The sequence below is a fragment of the Gastrolobium bilobum genome, unplaced genomic scaffold (assembly GCF_033153095.1).
Source record: "Gastrolobium bilobum isolate Gb01-03AN ecotype WA unplaced genomic scaffold, APGP_CSIRO_Gbil_v1 utg68007, whole genome shotgun sequence".
NCBI classification, from domain to species: domain Eukaryota; kingdom Viridiplantae; phylum Streptophyta; class Magnoliopsida; order Fabales; family Fabaceae; genus Gastrolobium; species Gastrolobium bilobum.
In genome coordinates this window covers 24,564-44,182 of record NW_026898787.1, presented here as the reverse complement: position 1 = coordinate 44,182, position 19,619 = coordinate 24,564, and the positions used below count along the sequence as shown (strand labels likewise).

The 19,619-nt window shown below is 30.7% G+C and overlaps 1 protein-coding gene and 1 long non-coding RNA gene across 2 annotated transcripts; both read left to right on the top strand.

The window, feature by feature from the left end:
- Positions 1-5,371: 5,371 nt before the first annotated feature.
- On the top strand, positions 5,372-8,025 carry LOC133284138 (uncharacterized). Its single transcript, XR_009747866.1, has 3 exons — positions 5,372-5,671; positions 6,554-6,648; positions 7,751-8,025. It is a non-coding gene; the product is annotated as an uncharacterized LOC133284138 (long non-coding RNA).
- A 7,760-nt stretch (positions 8,026-15,785) lies between these two features.
- LOC133284137 (microtubule-destabilizing protein 60) lies at positions 15,786-18,725 on the top strand. The gene is made up of 7 exons (XM_061481130.1): positions 15,786-15,832; positions 15,949-16,008; positions 17,483-17,524; positions 17,606-17,704; positions 17,785-17,844; positions 17,948-18,042; positions 18,349-18,725. Exons 1-7 carry the CDS (start codon positions 15,800-15,802, stop codon positions 18,476-18,478), a joined length of 519 nt encoding a protein of 172 aa, XP_061337114.1. The 5' UTR covers positions 15,786-15,799; the 3' UTR covers positions 18,479-18,725.
- The last annotated feature ends 894 nt before the right edge of the window (positions 18,726-19,619 follow it).

Genomic DNA, 19,619 nt, shown 5'->3' with positions numbered 1-19,619 from the left:
ATACCAAAACATTTTATACCTCTGTCCATTTTTTATTGTTGACCGAGTTATGTACTCGATTTGAGCATAATATATTTGAGTTGTATACTTGAATATTATTCGTGATTTGAGTTTTTTAAAATGATGTAATCGAATACCCAGTTGTATACTAGAGTATTTCTCCAACTCTGCAGCAGTCCGAAAAGCAAACACGAAATGTCATCACCTTTTTAAAGATTCAGAGGGAAGTAATCACTGTATGCTAGCGATCCTGACAGCAAACTCCGGGAAATCACATCATTTTTCATTACACAAGTTCAATGTGGAACACAGCAAAAAAAATAAGTCATGGGAAGGTGTAGTTTCTTGCAACTGCACAATCTAAGAAGCAAATAGTGCCATGCCAATACATTTTTCTAGGGCCAAAACAAATGGGAATATAAGTATTACTTTAACCCAATCATAAATTTAGTTGGTATATCAAAAAATTCCTTCTTTAAAGGAACTGTAGGCCAGCCTTTCAAAATCAACCGAAATAAAACAGCAATCAAGGTAGGGAATCAAAACACACCAAATTATGAACTTGAAGATACCATCTGCTGGGAACAAATATAATAGGAAGAAATATATTTTGCAAGATCTGAATAACAGAGAGCAACTTCCCTTTTGTTAGTGAGAGATGGCGAGTTTTTTTTTTTAATTTTTTTTCAGGGAAAATGATGAGGTGGTTGATTTGCTGGTGAACATTGTATCGGGTAGATGTTATTTGCTTACGGGTTTGATGACGTGATTCAATACCAAAATTTATTTCTTTTTTTGGGTCTTTCATAAAACATCAAAATTTCCTCAATGAATGTTGGACAAGGATTACTAAGATACTTCCATACCCGAGTACTCGAGTATTCTAGTCACGTACTCGAGTATAAACAAATGATGTTTTGTTACAAGAAGCATAGTAGCACGTGAGAAGCAGCTTAAAGGGTTGTCACGTGGAATTGTTACGTTATGCAAGTAGTGGAAGCTTCATTAGCCATTGCTAGTCTATAAATAAAGGATGTAATAGTTGTATTGATTCTCTCATTGAATGAAATATCAGAAACCTTCTTCGTTCTTTTCTCTGTTATGCAAATCAGGGGTTAAACCCTAACATGCTTACATTCAGCCTTATCCCACGAAGGTTACTAGATCATGTTGGTTACGTACTCGAGTGTGATGTCCACGGCTAAACGGGAGCAAATTAGTGTAATGTTTAGAGGAAATATCAATTTTTTAAATAGTTTAAAATGGAGGCATAGTGGTAATTTTTAATATAATTAGGGGCACAATGGTCAAAAAAACCTATGAATTTGGTGGCAAGTTTAATGAGACATGTATCATTGTATCTTTATATTTTAGGGTTTAGATGAGTAGAAAAAAAATTTTATCACTCATCTTAACCGTTGATTTTCGTGCATATGACGGTTATAATTTATAAGAGATTTATAAGTAATTAATGGATATATTTTAATAAATTAGATGCACGTAAATTGACGATTAAGATGAGTAGTAAGATTTTTTTTTCTCACACCAGAGTCAAATAAGGAGGGATCTTTTGACTCTGTGTAAGAATTAAAAGTCTTATTCCTCATTTTAACCATTAATTTTCATGCATCCGACAGTTATAATTTATTATAAATTTAAAATTAATTAAACCGTCAGAGACATGAAGGTATTTTTTAACTCTAGTGTAAGAATAAGAAATCTTATTCCACATCTTAAATGTTGATCTCCATGTATTTAACAGTTATAATTTATTAAAATATAACTAAATCCCATTATTTCCTATTTTGTTTTGGAGATAATCCCATTATTTTCTAATTTAGGTTTGACAGTTTCTAGAATTTTTTTATTTTGGAAAATATTTTTAAGTAATTATTTTTAATATTATTCTTTTTTTTTTTGGCTAAAACAAACCGTGCCACCAAACAAAGTGGATTAAATGAAGAAAGAATGTGTATCATTTTAAAGGATGTAAAGTTGTGTCATTTAAAAGGACAAACACTTTTTCCTTTTGTATTTTTGGTTTGCTTTTTTTTTTTTTTTGGTAATCTATTTTTGGTTTGCTTTATTATAGTTAATTACTACCTAACTGTTTAATATAATCTCTCCTTTTTTTCCCTCTTATTTATCTCTTCGTTTATCATAGTTCCCACAAATTTTCTTCTCATTAGGGACCATCCAAATTCAAACTGTTCCTTGCCAATGGAGTTGTACATAATTAAGTCTTGTTAATGAAACTCAATTCCCAATTGTTAATCGAGAAGTCATTTTTCCATGTAAAATCAAAACTTAATTTATTTGTTTGTTTAACATTTTGCTCACTTGCTCTTGTTATTATTGTCCTCGGGTGTAAATGAGTTAGGCTAACCTATAAAGGCATATGACCTAGCCTATATTAGGTCAAACTTGACCTATTATAAATAGTCAAATCGAATAGGCTTAGACTTTAAAAAAAAACCTATTTAGAAAGTAGGCCATAGTTTTTTTTGTACATATCAGACCTATAAGCCTACATGCCGACCTATATTATATTATTTATTTTAAATAAAATAAATAAATTATTATTTTAATAATTTTGAATAATAAAATAATATTATTTTAGTTATATTTTTAAATATTAAATGTTTAATAGGTTTAAACAGGCTAACAGGCTTAGGTCAAAGTTTTTATTTTTTAAATATAGGTGAGGTCAAACTTGTAATTTGGGCCTATACAGGCTAACAGGCCAAGCCATACCTAAGATTTTTTACACATATCTGACCTATTTAAGACAATCAAATCCAATTTTTTTTGGTTTGTATTGGATCAGTTTTCGATTTTTTGAAAAGCCTAAAATTTGTTGTATGATTATTGTGCAAATAACATATTTTTTGGTATGTATTGGTTTTGTAAAGTTTTATTTTTTGAAATACAAAAATATCAGTAAATGATAATCTAATTTTTTTTTTGGCAATGAGATATGAAACTCTACACAGATGAAATTTTGCTGAATGGGATGTGGCTAAGTTTTTTCTTGGGTTTAGTTGATGGGTTAATGGGTCTTGGTTTTAGAATTTTTTGGATTATAATTGGCAGAAAACCCAAATAGATAATGAGGAATTAATATATTGGATCGATTTGGATTTGATCGATTTTCACCAACCAAACTGAAAACCAATTCAATCCAATTAAAATTGTGAGGGTTTTTTTAGATTTTCAATTTCTTAATTTTTGATTTATTCGGTTATCGATTTTTCGATACGATCGTCGCAGTTTGAATCGGTTGATAAACACCCTAATTATTATTAATCAACGGAGAGGTTGAGTATTTGTACTCTCAAGCTCTCAGTAGTCCATGACAAAGTCAGAAAATTGTGAGATGAGACGAAGAAGGTAAAATTCACATTATCTTAGATATTTTTATGCGCTTTTGTTATCAACTTATCTAAATAAAAAACATTCAACTCCTATTAAATGGGCGTCAAGACTCAAGCCCCTTTTTATATATTAATTATAATTTAAAATTCAAAATTTTAAAAATAAATATAACGATAACTATTTCTATAAATTAATAACTAAATTATTATAATTAAATCATTCAAAACATATCATAAATTTTAGATCGATCTCAACTCACATCAAATTTGTTGCTTTGTTTTGTTAAATAAATCAAAATCATATATGCGGCTTCTTTTGGACTTTGATTTAATCATAATCTATTAAATTTTAAATTTTTGTTTCTTTAAACATACAATCCCTTAATTGGTTGAGTCATGCCCATTATGCTGCACTACATTTCTTTTACGTCTTAATATAATATAATTAAGATAAATGTTTAGTGAAATTGAGGGTACCATAATGCCTCCCTACCTCCACGTTGAACCCTTTTTAGAAAGCCATTTCAATTAAACTAGTTACACTAAGTGATATATTTTATTTAATTGAGAGGTTATATATAGAATTGCAATCCACATAAATAGACAAAAGATGAACTGATGTTCGTTATGTACTTATGTTTATTGTATAATGAATGTATATTAATTTTCTCACATTGTTATTGGAAAAAATGTTTCTCATGTTACATATATAACTTAAACGACGTCGTTTTGAAGTTTAAAATAAAAAATAAATGATATTTTAGAAATTTTCTTTTCCTATTGAAATATGTATTTAACTAAAATATCTTTTATTTTTTATTCTAAACCTCAAAATGGGGTTCCAGATTTCTAGGAGATAACTTTATCTCATGTCACAGGAGAAATATTTCATTTTTATTTATTAATAAATTTATTACATATTCAAATTGCTATTATAATACACTTAATTATTGGTTTTCATTCTTATTATTACAATTTAACTAGTTGAAATAACCTTTATATATACTCATCTCCATTTAAAATCTTACTTCTTTGTACCTATTTACAGCTATAATTTATTGGAAAAGTATGTATCATGGAGATAAAATTATTTTTTGTGAGCCAAAACGATGTCGTTTTAGAGTTGTAAAATTAGAAAATTATATGATAAAGATTAATACAATCGTGCAATAAATCAGAATTATAAAAAGAGATAAGTTATTCTACCTACACGTACTCTGCTTACCTTTGCCTACTCTTTTGACATCGTTAGATTACAATCTCATCCAACGATGAATATCTGCAGAATAAAATAATTTTTTTTTCCTTTCTTTCTCATCGTTTCCTCTCACACCCTTCTCTCTAAATCTGTTTCTCCAAAATGAAAAAACGCATACCGCGATCAAAGAAAAAACGAAAAAAAATAACACTGTTATTCAAATCAAAATTTAATGATCAAATAACATTTTTTCTAATTATTTTTATAATTTCAAAGCTGAGTTTCTTGTTGTACGTAGATACTACGGAATCAAATGACTTTATCCCTTCATATGTGCTTCCCTGTCCTTTTAATTTAAAAATGATATTTAGTAAAAAAGAAGAAGTTGAAATAACAACAATAAGAGAAAGTTTTGCTATTTAAAACAGATTTTTGTTATTCTAAACTGTCATTTGTTTTTTTTTTTGTGGTTAAAGCGATATGTTTTATATGATAACCCTCGTTAGTAGTTGTGAATTTAATATTGAAGAATAATTAAGAGTAAAAGAAATGAAGTCACATTTGATGAAAAAGGAGTTAAAATGACAGTTAAGGAATAAAAAATGCAGGTAAGCATAGTTACCTGAAAAGTGAAAGTAAAATTTGAAATATGACTAGAAAAATATTCTAATTCATTAGATAAAGTTTGATAGTGAACAGAGGTGTATAAATAAATAAGTTGTTACCCAATTAAAGTAACTTAACTTTACATGCTATATAATCCTTTATATTCCTTCTTCCTACCCTTCTTTCTACCCGTACGCTGCACTTTTCTTCTTCTCCATGCCCGAAGCGTTTCCATGGAAGGGGGTTTAGGTTTCAATTTTTTTTCTTTGATTTCTCTCTACACAAGAATCCAAATCAAAAAGTCTAATACACAAAATTTATAGGAAATCACTCAAGGAATCCATTCCACCACTCTATTTGGGCTGATTTTGCTTGTGGAGGAAGTTCTTCCTCACCCTCCTTTCGTTTCACTATTCATCAAGGAAGGAAAATGAAAATTTTGATGGAGCCTTGCTTGGAAGTTGCTCTCTAGACCTTGTACAAGCTATTAGAGGTAATAAACCTCTATTTCTATGGTTTATTTCTCATGATTTAAGTTTGGAAAATTTAGAATATGTTTGGTGGGGAAAACCTTGAATTTAAAAATTAAATTGATGATGGATTATTGATTTGTTTGGATATAGGAAGGTAAAATAAGCATTTGTATATGTGTAGAATTGGAAAAAAAATCCCTTGGTATTGTGTCCCTCATGGTTCGACCATGATGGTTAAATAGGGTTCATGGTGAAAAAAATTTAAGGTCATGGATTGCGAAAGTGGTATGTCGGTGTAAGTGAACTTATGTGTAAGGAAAAAGAAAATACCAAAGAGAGAAAAATACTATGGTGTGGTACACATATTTTCGGCCATAATAGACTTTGGAGGAGTCTAATGTTTAAAATTTAATTAGACGTTATGGTCATGTATATATATATATATATATGTGTGTGTGTGTGTAAGTTGCAAAAATTAAGTGAAGGAAATAAATTGAAAAAGAAAAGAACCCTTTGATATTCCCTTATAGATTTCGACCTATAGGGTGATATAGGGATAGATTTAGTTACATTTTATTTTAATAAAATGTGTTCATTCCAAGGTATATAATGAATGAGTTAAAGAAGAGAAATGACTTAAAAATTGTTGAAAGAAATCTTGGTTTCCTTTATGTGTATCCACGGCCTTACGAGGAAAAATGGCATGATTTATGTTGAAAATTCTCAAGTGAACACTTGATTAAATTAAAGAACGCTAACGATTATAAAATGATCTAGACTTGTGAATTGACATAGGATTGACAAAAACGTAAAGAAACGGAACTAAGCGAGAAAATGTATGCCTTATGAAAATCTAGGCATGATAGCATTTTATTGATTTGTATTTTGGATTCTTTCTCTAGGTGTACCTAGGGACTGAAAAGGATCAGAATCTCTTGAAGATATATAAGTAACTTGTGCCACAAGTAAGCGGATTGAAAAAAAAAAGCTTCAAGAGGTAAACTCTATGTTTATGGGGTTCGCTCCTACTTGGTGTTCCGCCATAGTGTACGGACTGTGGTCAGGTTGTATGATATGTATGAGATATATGATATAGATGCATTCATATAGAGCTATATGATAATATGATATGTTTTGTTTTGATGTGTTTACTTTGATATGTGTTAATATGATATGTTTTATTGAGTTCCGCTTGGGGTCCACCCTTTGGAACACGTACACTGATTTCCACTTGGGGTCCTCCCCTGGAATTGACTGTGTACACATTTGTTATATGACTTGTTCTGATATGATTTCTGTATTGATCTTTGGCTAGAATTGACTTGTATGGTACACTGATGTCTTCTTGGGTTCCCCTGAGATTGACGGTGTATGCCTCTGATATGTTCTGGTTTCGCTTGGGGTTCTCCCTTGGGAACACGTGCGTTGATTTTCGCTTGGGGTCCTCCCTTGGGAATGACTGCGTACGCCTTTGATATGTTCTGGTTCCGCTTGGGGTCGTCCTCCGTTGGGAACACGTGCGTTGATTTCCGCTTGGGGTCCTCCCTTGGGAATGACTGCGTACGCCTCTGATATGTTCTGGTTCCGCTTGGGGCCCTCCTTTGGGAACACGTGCGTTGATTTTCGCTTGGGGTCCTCCCTTGGAAATAACTGCGTACGTCCCTGATAAGATATGTGTATATGTTTTGTTTAGTTATGATAATTGATTATATGACATGTTTTATGTGATACGTATGATGATTTTGTAAATGATATTTGTTACGTACGTTGATTTTCGCTTGGGGTCATCCCTTGGGAACGATTGCGTACGTCTCTAATATAACACGTTTTGTTCTGATGTGAGTATTGTGATGATTTTTGTAAATGATATTTGTTGCGTACGTTGATTTCCGCTTGGGGTCATCCCTTAGGAATGACTGCGTATGTCTTTGATAAGATATGTATATATGCTTTGTACAGTTATGATAATTGCTTATATGATGTTTTGTATATTATGTATCTGAGTGTCATGCAAGTGAGCCCAGGGTATGGAGAGTTTTCCATAAACCTGGAGTTTACTAGAGATTCGTCTCTAACCCCGTTTGGGGATATGATTTCAGGAACACAGTTAATTGAAGAGCCTCATGGGACAAGGACACAAACTGTGGCTAGAGGTACTAGTATGAGGATGTGGAGTTCTGGGTGGCTGGAGGCTACTATTTCTTTTAGACGTATTTTTGAAAAAGATGTATTGTTGTATAATGTTCATATTCGATGCATGTACATTTGTGTATTCAGATATGTGCATGTGCTGAAATACGTATGCTGTTAGACATAGTGGCACAAAGCTAAGTTATGCATGCGCCCATGAATGGATATATGATTTTATTTTGGATGTCTAGTACTTCTGAAAATACATTCTGTATAAACTATCTATTAGGAACTTTTGAGAGTGGGATTGGAAAATTCCCGGTTGTCCGATTTACGGAGGTTACTCTGTCCGATTTTCGTCTTCGTCGAATAAGAATTGAACTAGGAAAAATGTGCAATGTGATTAGGTCATGTGAAAATGGATTATGAAAAAGAAAAAGTTAGCTCGTATTTTCATAAGTTTAAGTCTTCCGCGGTTTCTGATAAATATCATATGTATGTTAATTGAACCGGCTCGAGGCTGGGGATGTTACATTTTAATTGGAGAGACAAGGATGAAAACAAAATAAAAAATATTATAGATGAAAAATAGGTAATTCGAATCTATAATTATACATGATGAAGTGGCAAATTCACCCTTTTCTTTTTAATGTAATATTAAATGCTTTCAGCTAAGAATAAACTGCAAATTTATTTCAGAGAAAATCGTTTCTGCATCAAATGCAGTAAGTTTTTTGCATTTTCTCTCACATCGTTTTGTATATTATTATTTTTTTAAAAGAAAAATAGTAGATCTTGATTTTTTATCTCAATGACAGTTATTTGTTTCTCTAGTACTGCTCCAGAAAAATAAAACCCTTTATTTCATTATGTGTTCTTTTAGTCAATTCAATTCAACAAAACTAGCTTATGGAAGCAAAACAGCATAACGTCTCAAATAGATGATATTCTATTTTGAAATAATATTATATTTAACAAAAATGTAAATAAATAAATAACACTCCAAAAGAGTGTTTTCCTTTCATTACAGAAAATTCTTTATTCCATTGAAAGCAGTCACTGAGACTTTTCTTTAATCTTATATGGTTCGGTTTCGAGTGTTTCCCAAGAAAACACACACATATATATATATATATATGAGAAAAATATTTCTCTGACAACTTGAGATAAGTTTATCTCCAGCCACTTTAAAACTACGTCGTTTTGTTTATTTATTTTCTTATATTAATTTATTCACCTTTGAATGATTATGATTTCTTTTTTCTCTCTATTCCTTCATTACCATTGATCCATCTTTGTACGGTTATAATTTATTAGCCGGAAATAAAATTATCTCCGGCAGCTTGAGAAACGATAAGCCTATATATATATATATATATATATATATATATATATATATATATATATATATATATATATATATATACGGTTTATATTTCTGCAGCTGTTGTACGTGCAAAAATCAAATACTTGCCGTATATATATTTGAAAACATTAAATACGAGGAATCATAACTATACAAAGGATAAAAATATTAAATGCGGGGAATCATAACCATACACCTGTTATTGTTGTACGTAAAGCGGCGGCATAAATAATTTTACCTATATATATATATATATATATATATATATATATATATATATATATATATATATATGGAAAAATAAATCTTATGTTATAGAAAAATCTTAATCTTATGTCATAGATACATCAAGTGTGGGATTCACCTATTTTAAAAATAATAAAAAAAGAAAGAAAGAATGGCACACCTTTTATGGTATGTGTAAGAAGGATTTGTTTTCTTATGTAACATGAGAAAAACAAACCTCATATATATAGGATTTTATTTTTCTTATGTTGCATGAGACAATTTGTCTCATGAACATACAAAAAAGTGTATGGAACCCATTTTTTTCTCTCTCTTTTTTTTAGTGGGTCCCACTCATTTTTTATTGTGTTGCATGAGACAATTTATCTCATGCAACATGAGGAAAATAAAACCTATATATATATATATATATATATATATATATATATATATATATATATATATATATATACATATGATTCTAATGAAACTTGGTACAATAATTTCAAAGTAGACGAGTTTCTATGTGGCTTGAATACATTAATTTTAAGTCACTAGATTTGGTCTAGTGGTGAGGGGCTTGAGTATTTTATATTATGTTATGTGTTCAAGTCTCACTTGTATAAAAAAGAAGAATACAATAATTTTAAAGCTCTAGGCATCAACCCTTTTGAGGCTTCACAACTGTCTTATAAGTTATAACCACTATCTATATTTTTAACCATACTTATTGCTTTAAAGTTGGGGAGGTGAGAATGGATTGAGGAAGCTGTTCAAATAACGAACAAATTAATTGCAATGCACCCTTGAACTTTAAAGCAACAAGTATGGTTAAAAACTTAGATTGAATGTTCAAATAACCAACCTGTGATAAAGTATGTATGTATATATATATATAGGGTAAAATTACTCTCATGTAACATGAGAGTGGTTCTCTCATGTTACAAAGAGAATTCAAGTAGGGTTCGCTATTTAAAAGTAAAAAAAGAAAGAAAAAAAAAAAGGGCACGATTTTTGAAGTGAGAAAAAAAGGAGATAACTACTTCATGTAAAATGAGAATAGTATTTCCCATATATATATATATGTGCGCGCGCGCGCCTACCTTTTGCAACTTATCCACTTGTTTATTTTGCAGCTCATGAGATAGCATTTTGTTGTGACCCGTGCTACTGTGCATAACTGCGTATACGCAAAATCACATTCATTAATCACACACTCTTGTGATCTCTTGTTTCAAGGCACCTTTTTTTTTTGTACCATAATTATCATATGTAATTGAGAGAAGGGAGGAATTTGACAGTTGAACATGGAGAACTATAGATTCAAATTTCCTTTTTTTTTTTTTTTTTTTCCCCTTGTCTCTCCAATTAAAAAATGACACTTTTGAAAGAAAAATATCTCTCTCTTAAATACCAAAACTTTCTCTTATAGTTGTTAGGGAAATGCTTTTCGATCAGTTGCAGGGGAGAAGCTATACTTTCTTACAGAGACATTAATAAGTGGGGGCCATCATTTAAAATAAAAAAAAAATTAAAAAGAAAAGCTGGTGCAAAATCCTATGTATGTGTAGGAAGAAGGAATAGTATTGCTGCCACATAAGAAAACAAAATCCCTAGTTGTTATATGGGAAATAATTTTCTCATTTTACATGAGAAAATTTTTTCATGTTACACTCACAATATATAAGTGGATCTCATCTTGACTTTTTTGTCTTCTCACCTTTTTGTGGACCCCATTCATGTATTGTGAGTGTAGCATGAGAAAATTTGCTCATGTAAAATGAGAAAATTAATTCTCGTGTTATATTATTCATTTTGTACCAATTTATCATTTTTCAATTAAAAGGACAGGGAAGCAGACAGATAAAGGGTACAAGTGATTTTGAATTACTACAAAAAAAAAAAAACAAAAAAAACAAAGCATTTAAAATTTTTCATTTTGTAGGAGATAAAATTATCTTACATATAAAAATGTGTGAGGCTTAATTTTTCTCTTTCTCTCTATTCTCATGAGCCTACACACTTTTATGTGTATGTAAACAATAATTTTATCTTTTATCATATAAGAAAATTAAAACCCAAAAGTAAAAGGCAACAAGTGATTTGATTCGGTAGAACTATAAACAAGAAGAAACTCATTAACTTTAAAATTCTTAATATACATTAATTTTGTAACCAATATAATAAACAAGCTTGCATGTTTTGTCTATTTATGTGGATTGCAATATTTTCTACATTGAATGTACACGGAACATTCAAAATACAAATTCAAATCAAATAAAGAATGAGTCAGGTGACATTCAGCGTTTATTTTGTGTTTTCAACCACTAATTTTCATTCTTCGTATCACACAAGATGTTTGAGACCAACAAACCGAAGATGTATTGGCCTTATTGAAGTACAAGAAAACCAGATTAAGCACTGACTCTCACTAATTAATGAGAGGTGAACTAAAATTGCTTAGTGATACTGAGTGTGGTAGTTGAGACATTGTGGTCATGTTCAGTTAAAATGGTGTCTTTTCCATTGTCAATTAAATTGGAGAGAGAGGTGTACAAATTTGTTAAAGTCTTGTTGAAGGCTTTATCATGGATTCCCCACAACTTCAACTTGAAGCATTATATTGCCTTATAGTAAGTAGGTTGATTTTCGATTCTCAACCTAACGAATTGGATGACATTCTGCTTACCCTTAACAAAGCCAAAATCAATTCCACCATTGGTTAACGGCTTCAAGAAGAAACATTTGAAAGCTTATTATTAACAACCCTTTTGGCCTTTTTTTTTTTTTTTTTTTTTTGAGCTGTCTCTCGATCTCTTGCTGTGGAAATGAAAATGACTCGGTCTAACTGTGCCAGAGTCAATCAGATAAACCTTCATACATAAGGAAGGAAAATATATATGTACAAGTATTCAAAAGTCGAAACGGAAACACAAAATTTAGATTCAAGATAAAGCATAATTGGAATTGAAAAGACTGGCCATGCAATTTCTCAATAATATATATTGGGGTAGGATATTGTAACAACCAATTAGTGTTACTACCAATCAATTTCACCGTTAGATCGATTATGTTAATCCAACGGTTATATTTATTTCCATCTTTGTATGGTTATGATTCCCCATATTTAATGTAAAAGCATTAAATATATGGAAAATCATAACCATACAAAGGGAGAATAAATATAAAATATTAAATATGAAAAATCATAACCATAAATAAATATAACCGTTGGATCAATATAATCGATGTAACGGTGAAATTGATTGGTAGTAACATTAATTGATTGTTACAATATCCTTCCCCTGTATTTTTTTTATATAATTTATCGATTGGTTAATTACTCGATTATTCCAATTCAAATCAGATAGGATTATATGGGCGACAAAACAGCAAAGTTCTTTTTATCAAATTTTAACACATGAATTCTTAGGAAGTCGAACTTAAAATATCACTGGTTAATTAAGTTGGAACAATTTCTCAATATTAATCCATAATGGTGTTGTACCATGTGAGAGAATTATTGATTGAGAATTGGAGAATGAAAGAATTAAATAAGAGAATAGACATGAATTCACATATTGTTCATTGAATCTGAGTGACATGAGGATTAACTAACTGATTAAGAAGATAATGAGTGTTACCCAAGTTATCAGTATGTTAGTTAAGCAGCAACTACAGATATTGTCGTTTTGTCACTTTAAAGCATCTGATTAATTTTCTCCTTCTCAGTATATTTAATAAACTTTCTATAATTAAGAATTGCCCATACCATAAGGCATCATTGATTACACTTTCGTAAAACGGTAACTCCATAAATACCAAAAAAAAGAAAATGGTAACTATATGGGAGTTACTATAGTATTCTTTCTTTTCTGAATGGATTGGTTTTCCATCACATTAGTGTAATAAAAAGACTAAATTGTTTCGTAAAACTAGTTAATATATAGTCTTTAAAATTGCTTTTCACCTATAGTTTAATGAGTTTTTATAAATTTAAGAACTCATCTGTACATATGATTAAATTCAGGGAGTAAACTATAAAATGGAGAATAATTTCAAGAATTAAGGCCCGTTTGATTTCTGTTTCTAAAAATAATTTTTTAGTTTTTAGAATAAAATATAAAAAAATTAGTTTGTAAATAATTGTTTTATAAAATAACTCCCAAAACAATAACTGTTTTTTAATTTTTAAAATTAAAAATTGAGAACAACTTAGAGGTGTTCTCAAAAATTGTTTTTTTGTTTTTTTTTGTTTTTTTTTGTTTTTACAGTGGCAATTTTATAATTATGAGAATTTATTAATGATATTTTCGTAAATAAATACAACTTTTTTCAATTTCAAAGTATTTTACGGTTTCAATCTAGTAATATGAAAGTTCATTAATGAAATTTTTGTAAATAAATATTGCTTCTTTATAACTTTAAATCGAATCATATTCAAGACAGTTTTTTTTTTAAAAAAAAAAACAAAAAAAAAAAACAAGATAATATTCAAATAGAACCTAAATTGCTAATTCTCTCTCTTTCTCAAACTTTTTGGGACCAATAAATTCTATTAATTATTATATATGTATTCTTTAGTAACTTTCGTGGACATCTTTTAGTGTTGGATAGGACCATAAGAGCAGGAAAAAATTTCCTATCAAGTTTTTAACACAATTGTATATTCAAAATTTGAATTTGAGACCACTAATTAAGCTGGAATAATCTTTATCAGTTAATCCATGTATTTGATGGTTTTAGTGTGAGATTCCACTAAGCAACAAACATGATTTTTTTATAAAAAAAATAAAAATTCATAAAACTAAAAATACAACATATTAACAAATATATTAAATGAAAAGATTATATAAAGTGTTATTGATTCAAGTGATATGCTACTTGTTGTTTATATACTTTCAATAATTTCAGAATAGTTTTAGAAGAGCTGCTTCCTACATGAATTCATTGGGTAACTAATCAATAGGCAGAGAAAAATAATAAAAATTATTTATATACTTTCATCTAATATTTTAAGTTCTTTTTTTATTTCATCTAATAGTTGAAGCTTTTCTAAAAAAATAGTTCATGACAGTATGAAGGATTAAATGACAGAGCAGTGATGTGAAGCTGTGCCAGTGCTTGGATTACTACAGATTGAAGGATGGCATGGGAGTGTGTCTTCGGTTGGTTTGACGGCTTCAACAAGAAACATTTGAAAGCGGGCTATTAACAACCTTTTGGTTCATTACTTTTTGCTCTTTCAAAACTATTGTACTCTGTCTGCTGTGGTAATGAAAGTGGCTCACATATATATAATAAGTCTAAGTTCTATTTGAGATGAATAAAAAAAAATAAAAAATGCATTTCCTATGAAGGGTTGTTTTTATTCATCATTGTGCATGAAAGTAAGATGTAGATTAATTCTAGTAACTAATACAGAAGTTATTGTAATGACAGATTAGTATATATGTGAGCTAAGCTATACGGTCAATTACATACAACTTCTGTAAATTGAGATATTCCTCTTTATCTATATATGTCAAGCAATCAATGATACTTACATCGTGAGTTAAAATTTCGAGATTTGAAACAAATGATGGTAGCTCAATTGGTGCATGAGAGCTGAGTAAATGGGAGTGAGAGCATGTGTTCAATTCTCCCCAATACTATATTTGGAAGGAGTTTAAAACCTTAATCCAGACCCGTCCCGAACCAAAGCTGAAGTTGATTTTTTGGGTTTTATTATTCTCCTTCAACATAAGATAAGTATCTTATGTTGTAGAGATAAAATGGGTAGGTCCCACCATTACAAGAAAAAAGAAAAAAAAGAAAAAAGTGAGGTGCGGAAATCGAAGTGAGAGAGTAGGAGAAAAGTAATCTTATGTAAAAGGAGAGTAATATTTCTCTTGATTTTTTTCATGCTTTACTTACAGTTGATTACGCTAATTGTACCAGTGTACCACTTTAATAAAAACATGCAAATTTTCTCTTTCCAAAATACTATTGAACTTCTGCTTTTTAGTATTCAATCAACTTGCGTGTGTTGTTTAAGTGACTTCATAAACGAACATTAGTTCTACTCTGTACTTAAATTGACACTGACAACTAATATTAGTAGACGAATTTCTAATCAACTAACATGATCAAATTGAACATGCCAGTAAACTTAGGATTAATTAATGAGAACCAGGGATTATCCCTCATTTAAGCCAAGTGGAATTTTGAAGGAACATAGAAGGGTTTGACAAATATATGCTTGAGAGAGAGGTTTAATCAGAAAGTTTGGTGCAAGAGAGCATGCAAATCCTAGAGCATGTTGGTGATGTAGCAACAAAAAAAGAAAATTTTCAGACAGTTACCAACCTCCAAACTTCATATTTTCTTACTCTTTATATATAGTCCTCTCAGCTCAATAACGGCTGCATACACATCCCACTTAAACATGGAGAAAGCAAGTACTAAATCTGCTTTGAAGGTTGGGATGTTTAATTGTTTATGTTGTTTTGTTCTGTTCCCTCTTAGTTACTAGTTGAGTACTATGTCCTAACTCTTTCAATTCTTTTGCATCTTTCTAATTTTCCATGGCAAAAGTTTGTGAAGAACACTTCACAGTCTGCATCTCAATGGAGTAGTACTAATTCTAGAGAAATGGTGAGATTCCTAGCTTGTTCTACCTTCACATGTAATCCTTAAAAAGGCCACTCCTTGTTTCATTTGTCACATTTTGTTTCCCTATGAAAACTGAACTTCCATGCTTGAAGCTTCTCCTGCACTTGTTCTGTTCATACTCTACTTAAGGTTAAAAGTTAAGGAACTGTCAACTGCATCACATCTTGAATACTTCACTAGATGGTGATACAACCATTTTTTGGAGAAAAGCACACCTATGTATATGTATGCAGCAAGTTGGTTTACCACCTTGTGCCACAAGTTTAGTATATGCATACGGATGTGTTCTTTTGTGTGTGTCACTACTCGTTGTGTCATTATCAGTACTCTTAACACACACATATATATATGAAATGATAATTTACATAAAAGCCATTTTAGACATTCATGCACATGACAGATGTCAGAAGCAAGAGTAATACATTTTACCTTTTCAAATATTATCATTTGAGTTGTCTTAATTCCCCCATCCACCAAACAAGTTTATCCATGCAACTTTCTCCTTGTTATCATTTGAAAAAGTAAAAATGCTACATCCAATGAGAGATTTCCCAACAACAAAAAAAGGCCATAACTAAATCTTGTGAACTTTCCACCTGAAGAAGTTCAATTTTCTTGGGAAAAAGAAGTATCATTTTGAATGACATAAGCTTGTGTCATTTTAGGTGTTTTACACAAGGTACGACTGGTCGTACCTTGTGTAAAACTGAAAAGTTGCTTTTTTTTTTCTCTCCCCAGTCACATCGCTGACGTGTAAAGTGAAAAAAAAAAGTAACTTTTCAGAATTACACAGAGTACGACTCGTACTCTATGTAAATCACTAAAAGGACACAATTTGTGTCCTTTTGAATTACACACACTAAACCCTTAAATAATATTGTGGAGTCTCACATAAAAGGCATATAGTATGTAGTTAAATGAGTTCTATCTTTCTTTTCCTTTTTAAAAGCATACCCCTCAAGACGTACTCCAAAATTCATATTTGTTGTTTTTGTTTTCTCATTTGATATTTTCTAAAACTTTTGGTTTACTTCTATAAATAGAAAGGGGTTTTCCTATTTTCACCTAGTTTGAAAAAAAAATTGACTCTATTGGTATGTCTTATTTTACTTGGTTATCATAGGCATGCACACATTGTCCAGGGCTTATACGCTTAACTTTTCAATATAATGTTTCTCCAAGTTGTTCAGACATATTGGACCACTATTTTTTTTCACTGAGATTAAACTGGTGAACCATGAGGTCCCTTTCCATAACTTAGATAAGTGCATCGCCACCCCTGATGATTACACTAGTTCTCTATACTAATTTCATTATTATTATGCTTTATCACTCTTCTCTCTGTTTCTTGTCCATTATTCTATACATGATTGGTTTTTTTGAAAACTCTTTTAGCTTATTTATTATACGTGAGTCATGATTGCCACCTAAATATGCATAATTGGATGTTTCACAGACAAAAGATGTACTCAAAGATAAGTTCTATGACAACACTAAGGTAAGTAAAAATGGTACAGTTTATTCGACTTAATATATCAATTTCTTTCAAATTTGGTAAGCTATTTTTGTTTCTACCTAGGCTTCACGAAAGTCTCCTCCTAAAGAAAATACTAAACCACAAGAATTCAAACTCCACACTCAAGAAAGAGCAGTTAGACGTGCAATGTTCAACTATGCAGTAAGAAATAGTAAATGATCATTGCTAAAGTTAGCAATTTGCTTTGTGATTAATGAATGTGATTTTGCATATATGCACAGGTCACAACAAAATTCTATCTCATGGAGCTGCAAAAGAAACAAGAGGAGAGGTTGCTAAAGGTAGGCACATAATAATGAAGATAAATGGTTCTAATTATGAGAATGAGAGTAATATTAGAGAGAACTTTATATTTATGAAATTAATTAACTCAATATGGAGCAGATGATTGAAGAGGAAGAGATTCGTTTGCTAAGGAAGGAAATGGTTCCAAGAGCTCAATTGATGCCTTACTTTGATAAGCCATTCTCCCCACAAAGGTAAAGGTGAAAACATATCTAATATAAAATCAACATTAACATCAATAACACGTTTACCTTAAACTTATTCGGGTCGGTGGAGAATGAATCCAAATGAAAAGAAATTTAAAAAAAAAAAAAAATTATGTAGAATTGGAATATCCCACAAAATGGCATTTTCCTAAAAAGTTAACTTGAAATGGAATAAGAAAAGCTTAGATATGTAGAATTGCAATATATATGGGTTAACTAACTTAATTAATGACTAAATAAAATAGTAATAATTATGAGAAATTTAAAGAACCACATTTAAATTTTGATTTGCAGATCAAGCAGGACAGTTCCAAAAGAATCATGCCTCCACATGATGAGTGGCAAGTGCTGGAGCTGCACATACGGCAATGAATTCTACAACTTGCACCATTGTGGTCATCAAGCTCTTAAGCCCATTAAATAGAATTGTTGAAGCTTTTATACGGTTGTGGGAAAGAGCCTGTAAAATGTACCCATCTTCGTATTTCATACATATTGTACACTAGCCATAGAGAAATCTAGAGTTTTGTACTATACCATGCGATAATCTAGCTCCACTTAATTAGGGGTGAAATGTTTTGATGTTTTCTTTGTCACAAATAAAGATAAATCGTGTTTTTTGTGTGTCCTATTGTCTTGGGTCTTTACATACCATGCCTTGTACCAATTGGAAATGAACAGAAGAGATTTATCACATTTCATCCTTTTCTTCTATTTGCTTAATTTGGAATAAGCATTTGCAGAATTTTACAGCCAACAACCAGAAAACATCATATGCTGTTTACTTTTGTCTCATTTATCATATATGTGGTTCATATCGCATGATGATACAATAAGCACTTACCGTATTTTTTTTCAATATTAAAGAAAGATATATATATATATATATATATGATTTGATATTGTGACAATCACGGTTTATAAGTAATAATATAAATCACGTGTTTGTTTGTCTCAGTAATGTATTTTTTTTCCTTTTTAAGACTTCGTATGATTATAGTCCCAAGTGTAACATCCCCGTCTCGAGCCGGTTCAATTAACATACATATGATAAAACAGAAAACAGCGGAAGACTTAACTTACGAAAGTATGAGCTAACTTTTTCTTTTTCTAACTTAATTCTTTCTCGGCGTAAACGAAAATCGGGCAGAGTTTCCTCTATAAATCGGACAACTGGGGATTTTCCAATCCCACTCAGAAGCATTTCCTGATAAACAGTTTATACAACATATCAATTCAGAAATACCAGATATCCAAATATAATCGAATACCCATACATGGGCGCATGCATAACATGGCTCCGTGCCACTAAATCTAACAGCATGCCATCACAACATAAACCTATCTGAATACTACATCATCATATAACGTTCCTGAATACTCAAATGTACATGCATCAAACTGACAGACATGTACAAAACATATACAGGCCATATACAAAATAAAGGATCAATATCATGATCCATCAAATGCGAAAATACTAAAATACATCAAACACTCCAAAAAGGTAGCAGCCTACAGCCACTCAAAATCCGGACTGTCAACTGCCTCAGCCACGTGTCGTG

What these genes read in the sequence shown, in the direction of transcription:
- LOC133284137 (XM_061481130.1), top strand. Translation starts at nt 15,800, where the DNA reads ATGGAGAAAGCAAGTACTAAATCTGCTTTGAAG. An exon ending in GTACTAATTCTAGAGAAATG is followed by an intron (nt 16,009 to 17,482) that starts GTGAGATTCCTA and finishes GATGTTTCACAG; the next exon opens with ACAAAAGATGTACTCAAAGA. An exon ending in AGTTCTATGACAACACTAAG is followed by an intron (nt 17,525 to 17,605) that starts GTAAGTAAAAAT and finishes GTTTCTACCTAG; the next exon opens with GCTTCACGAAAGTCTCCTCC.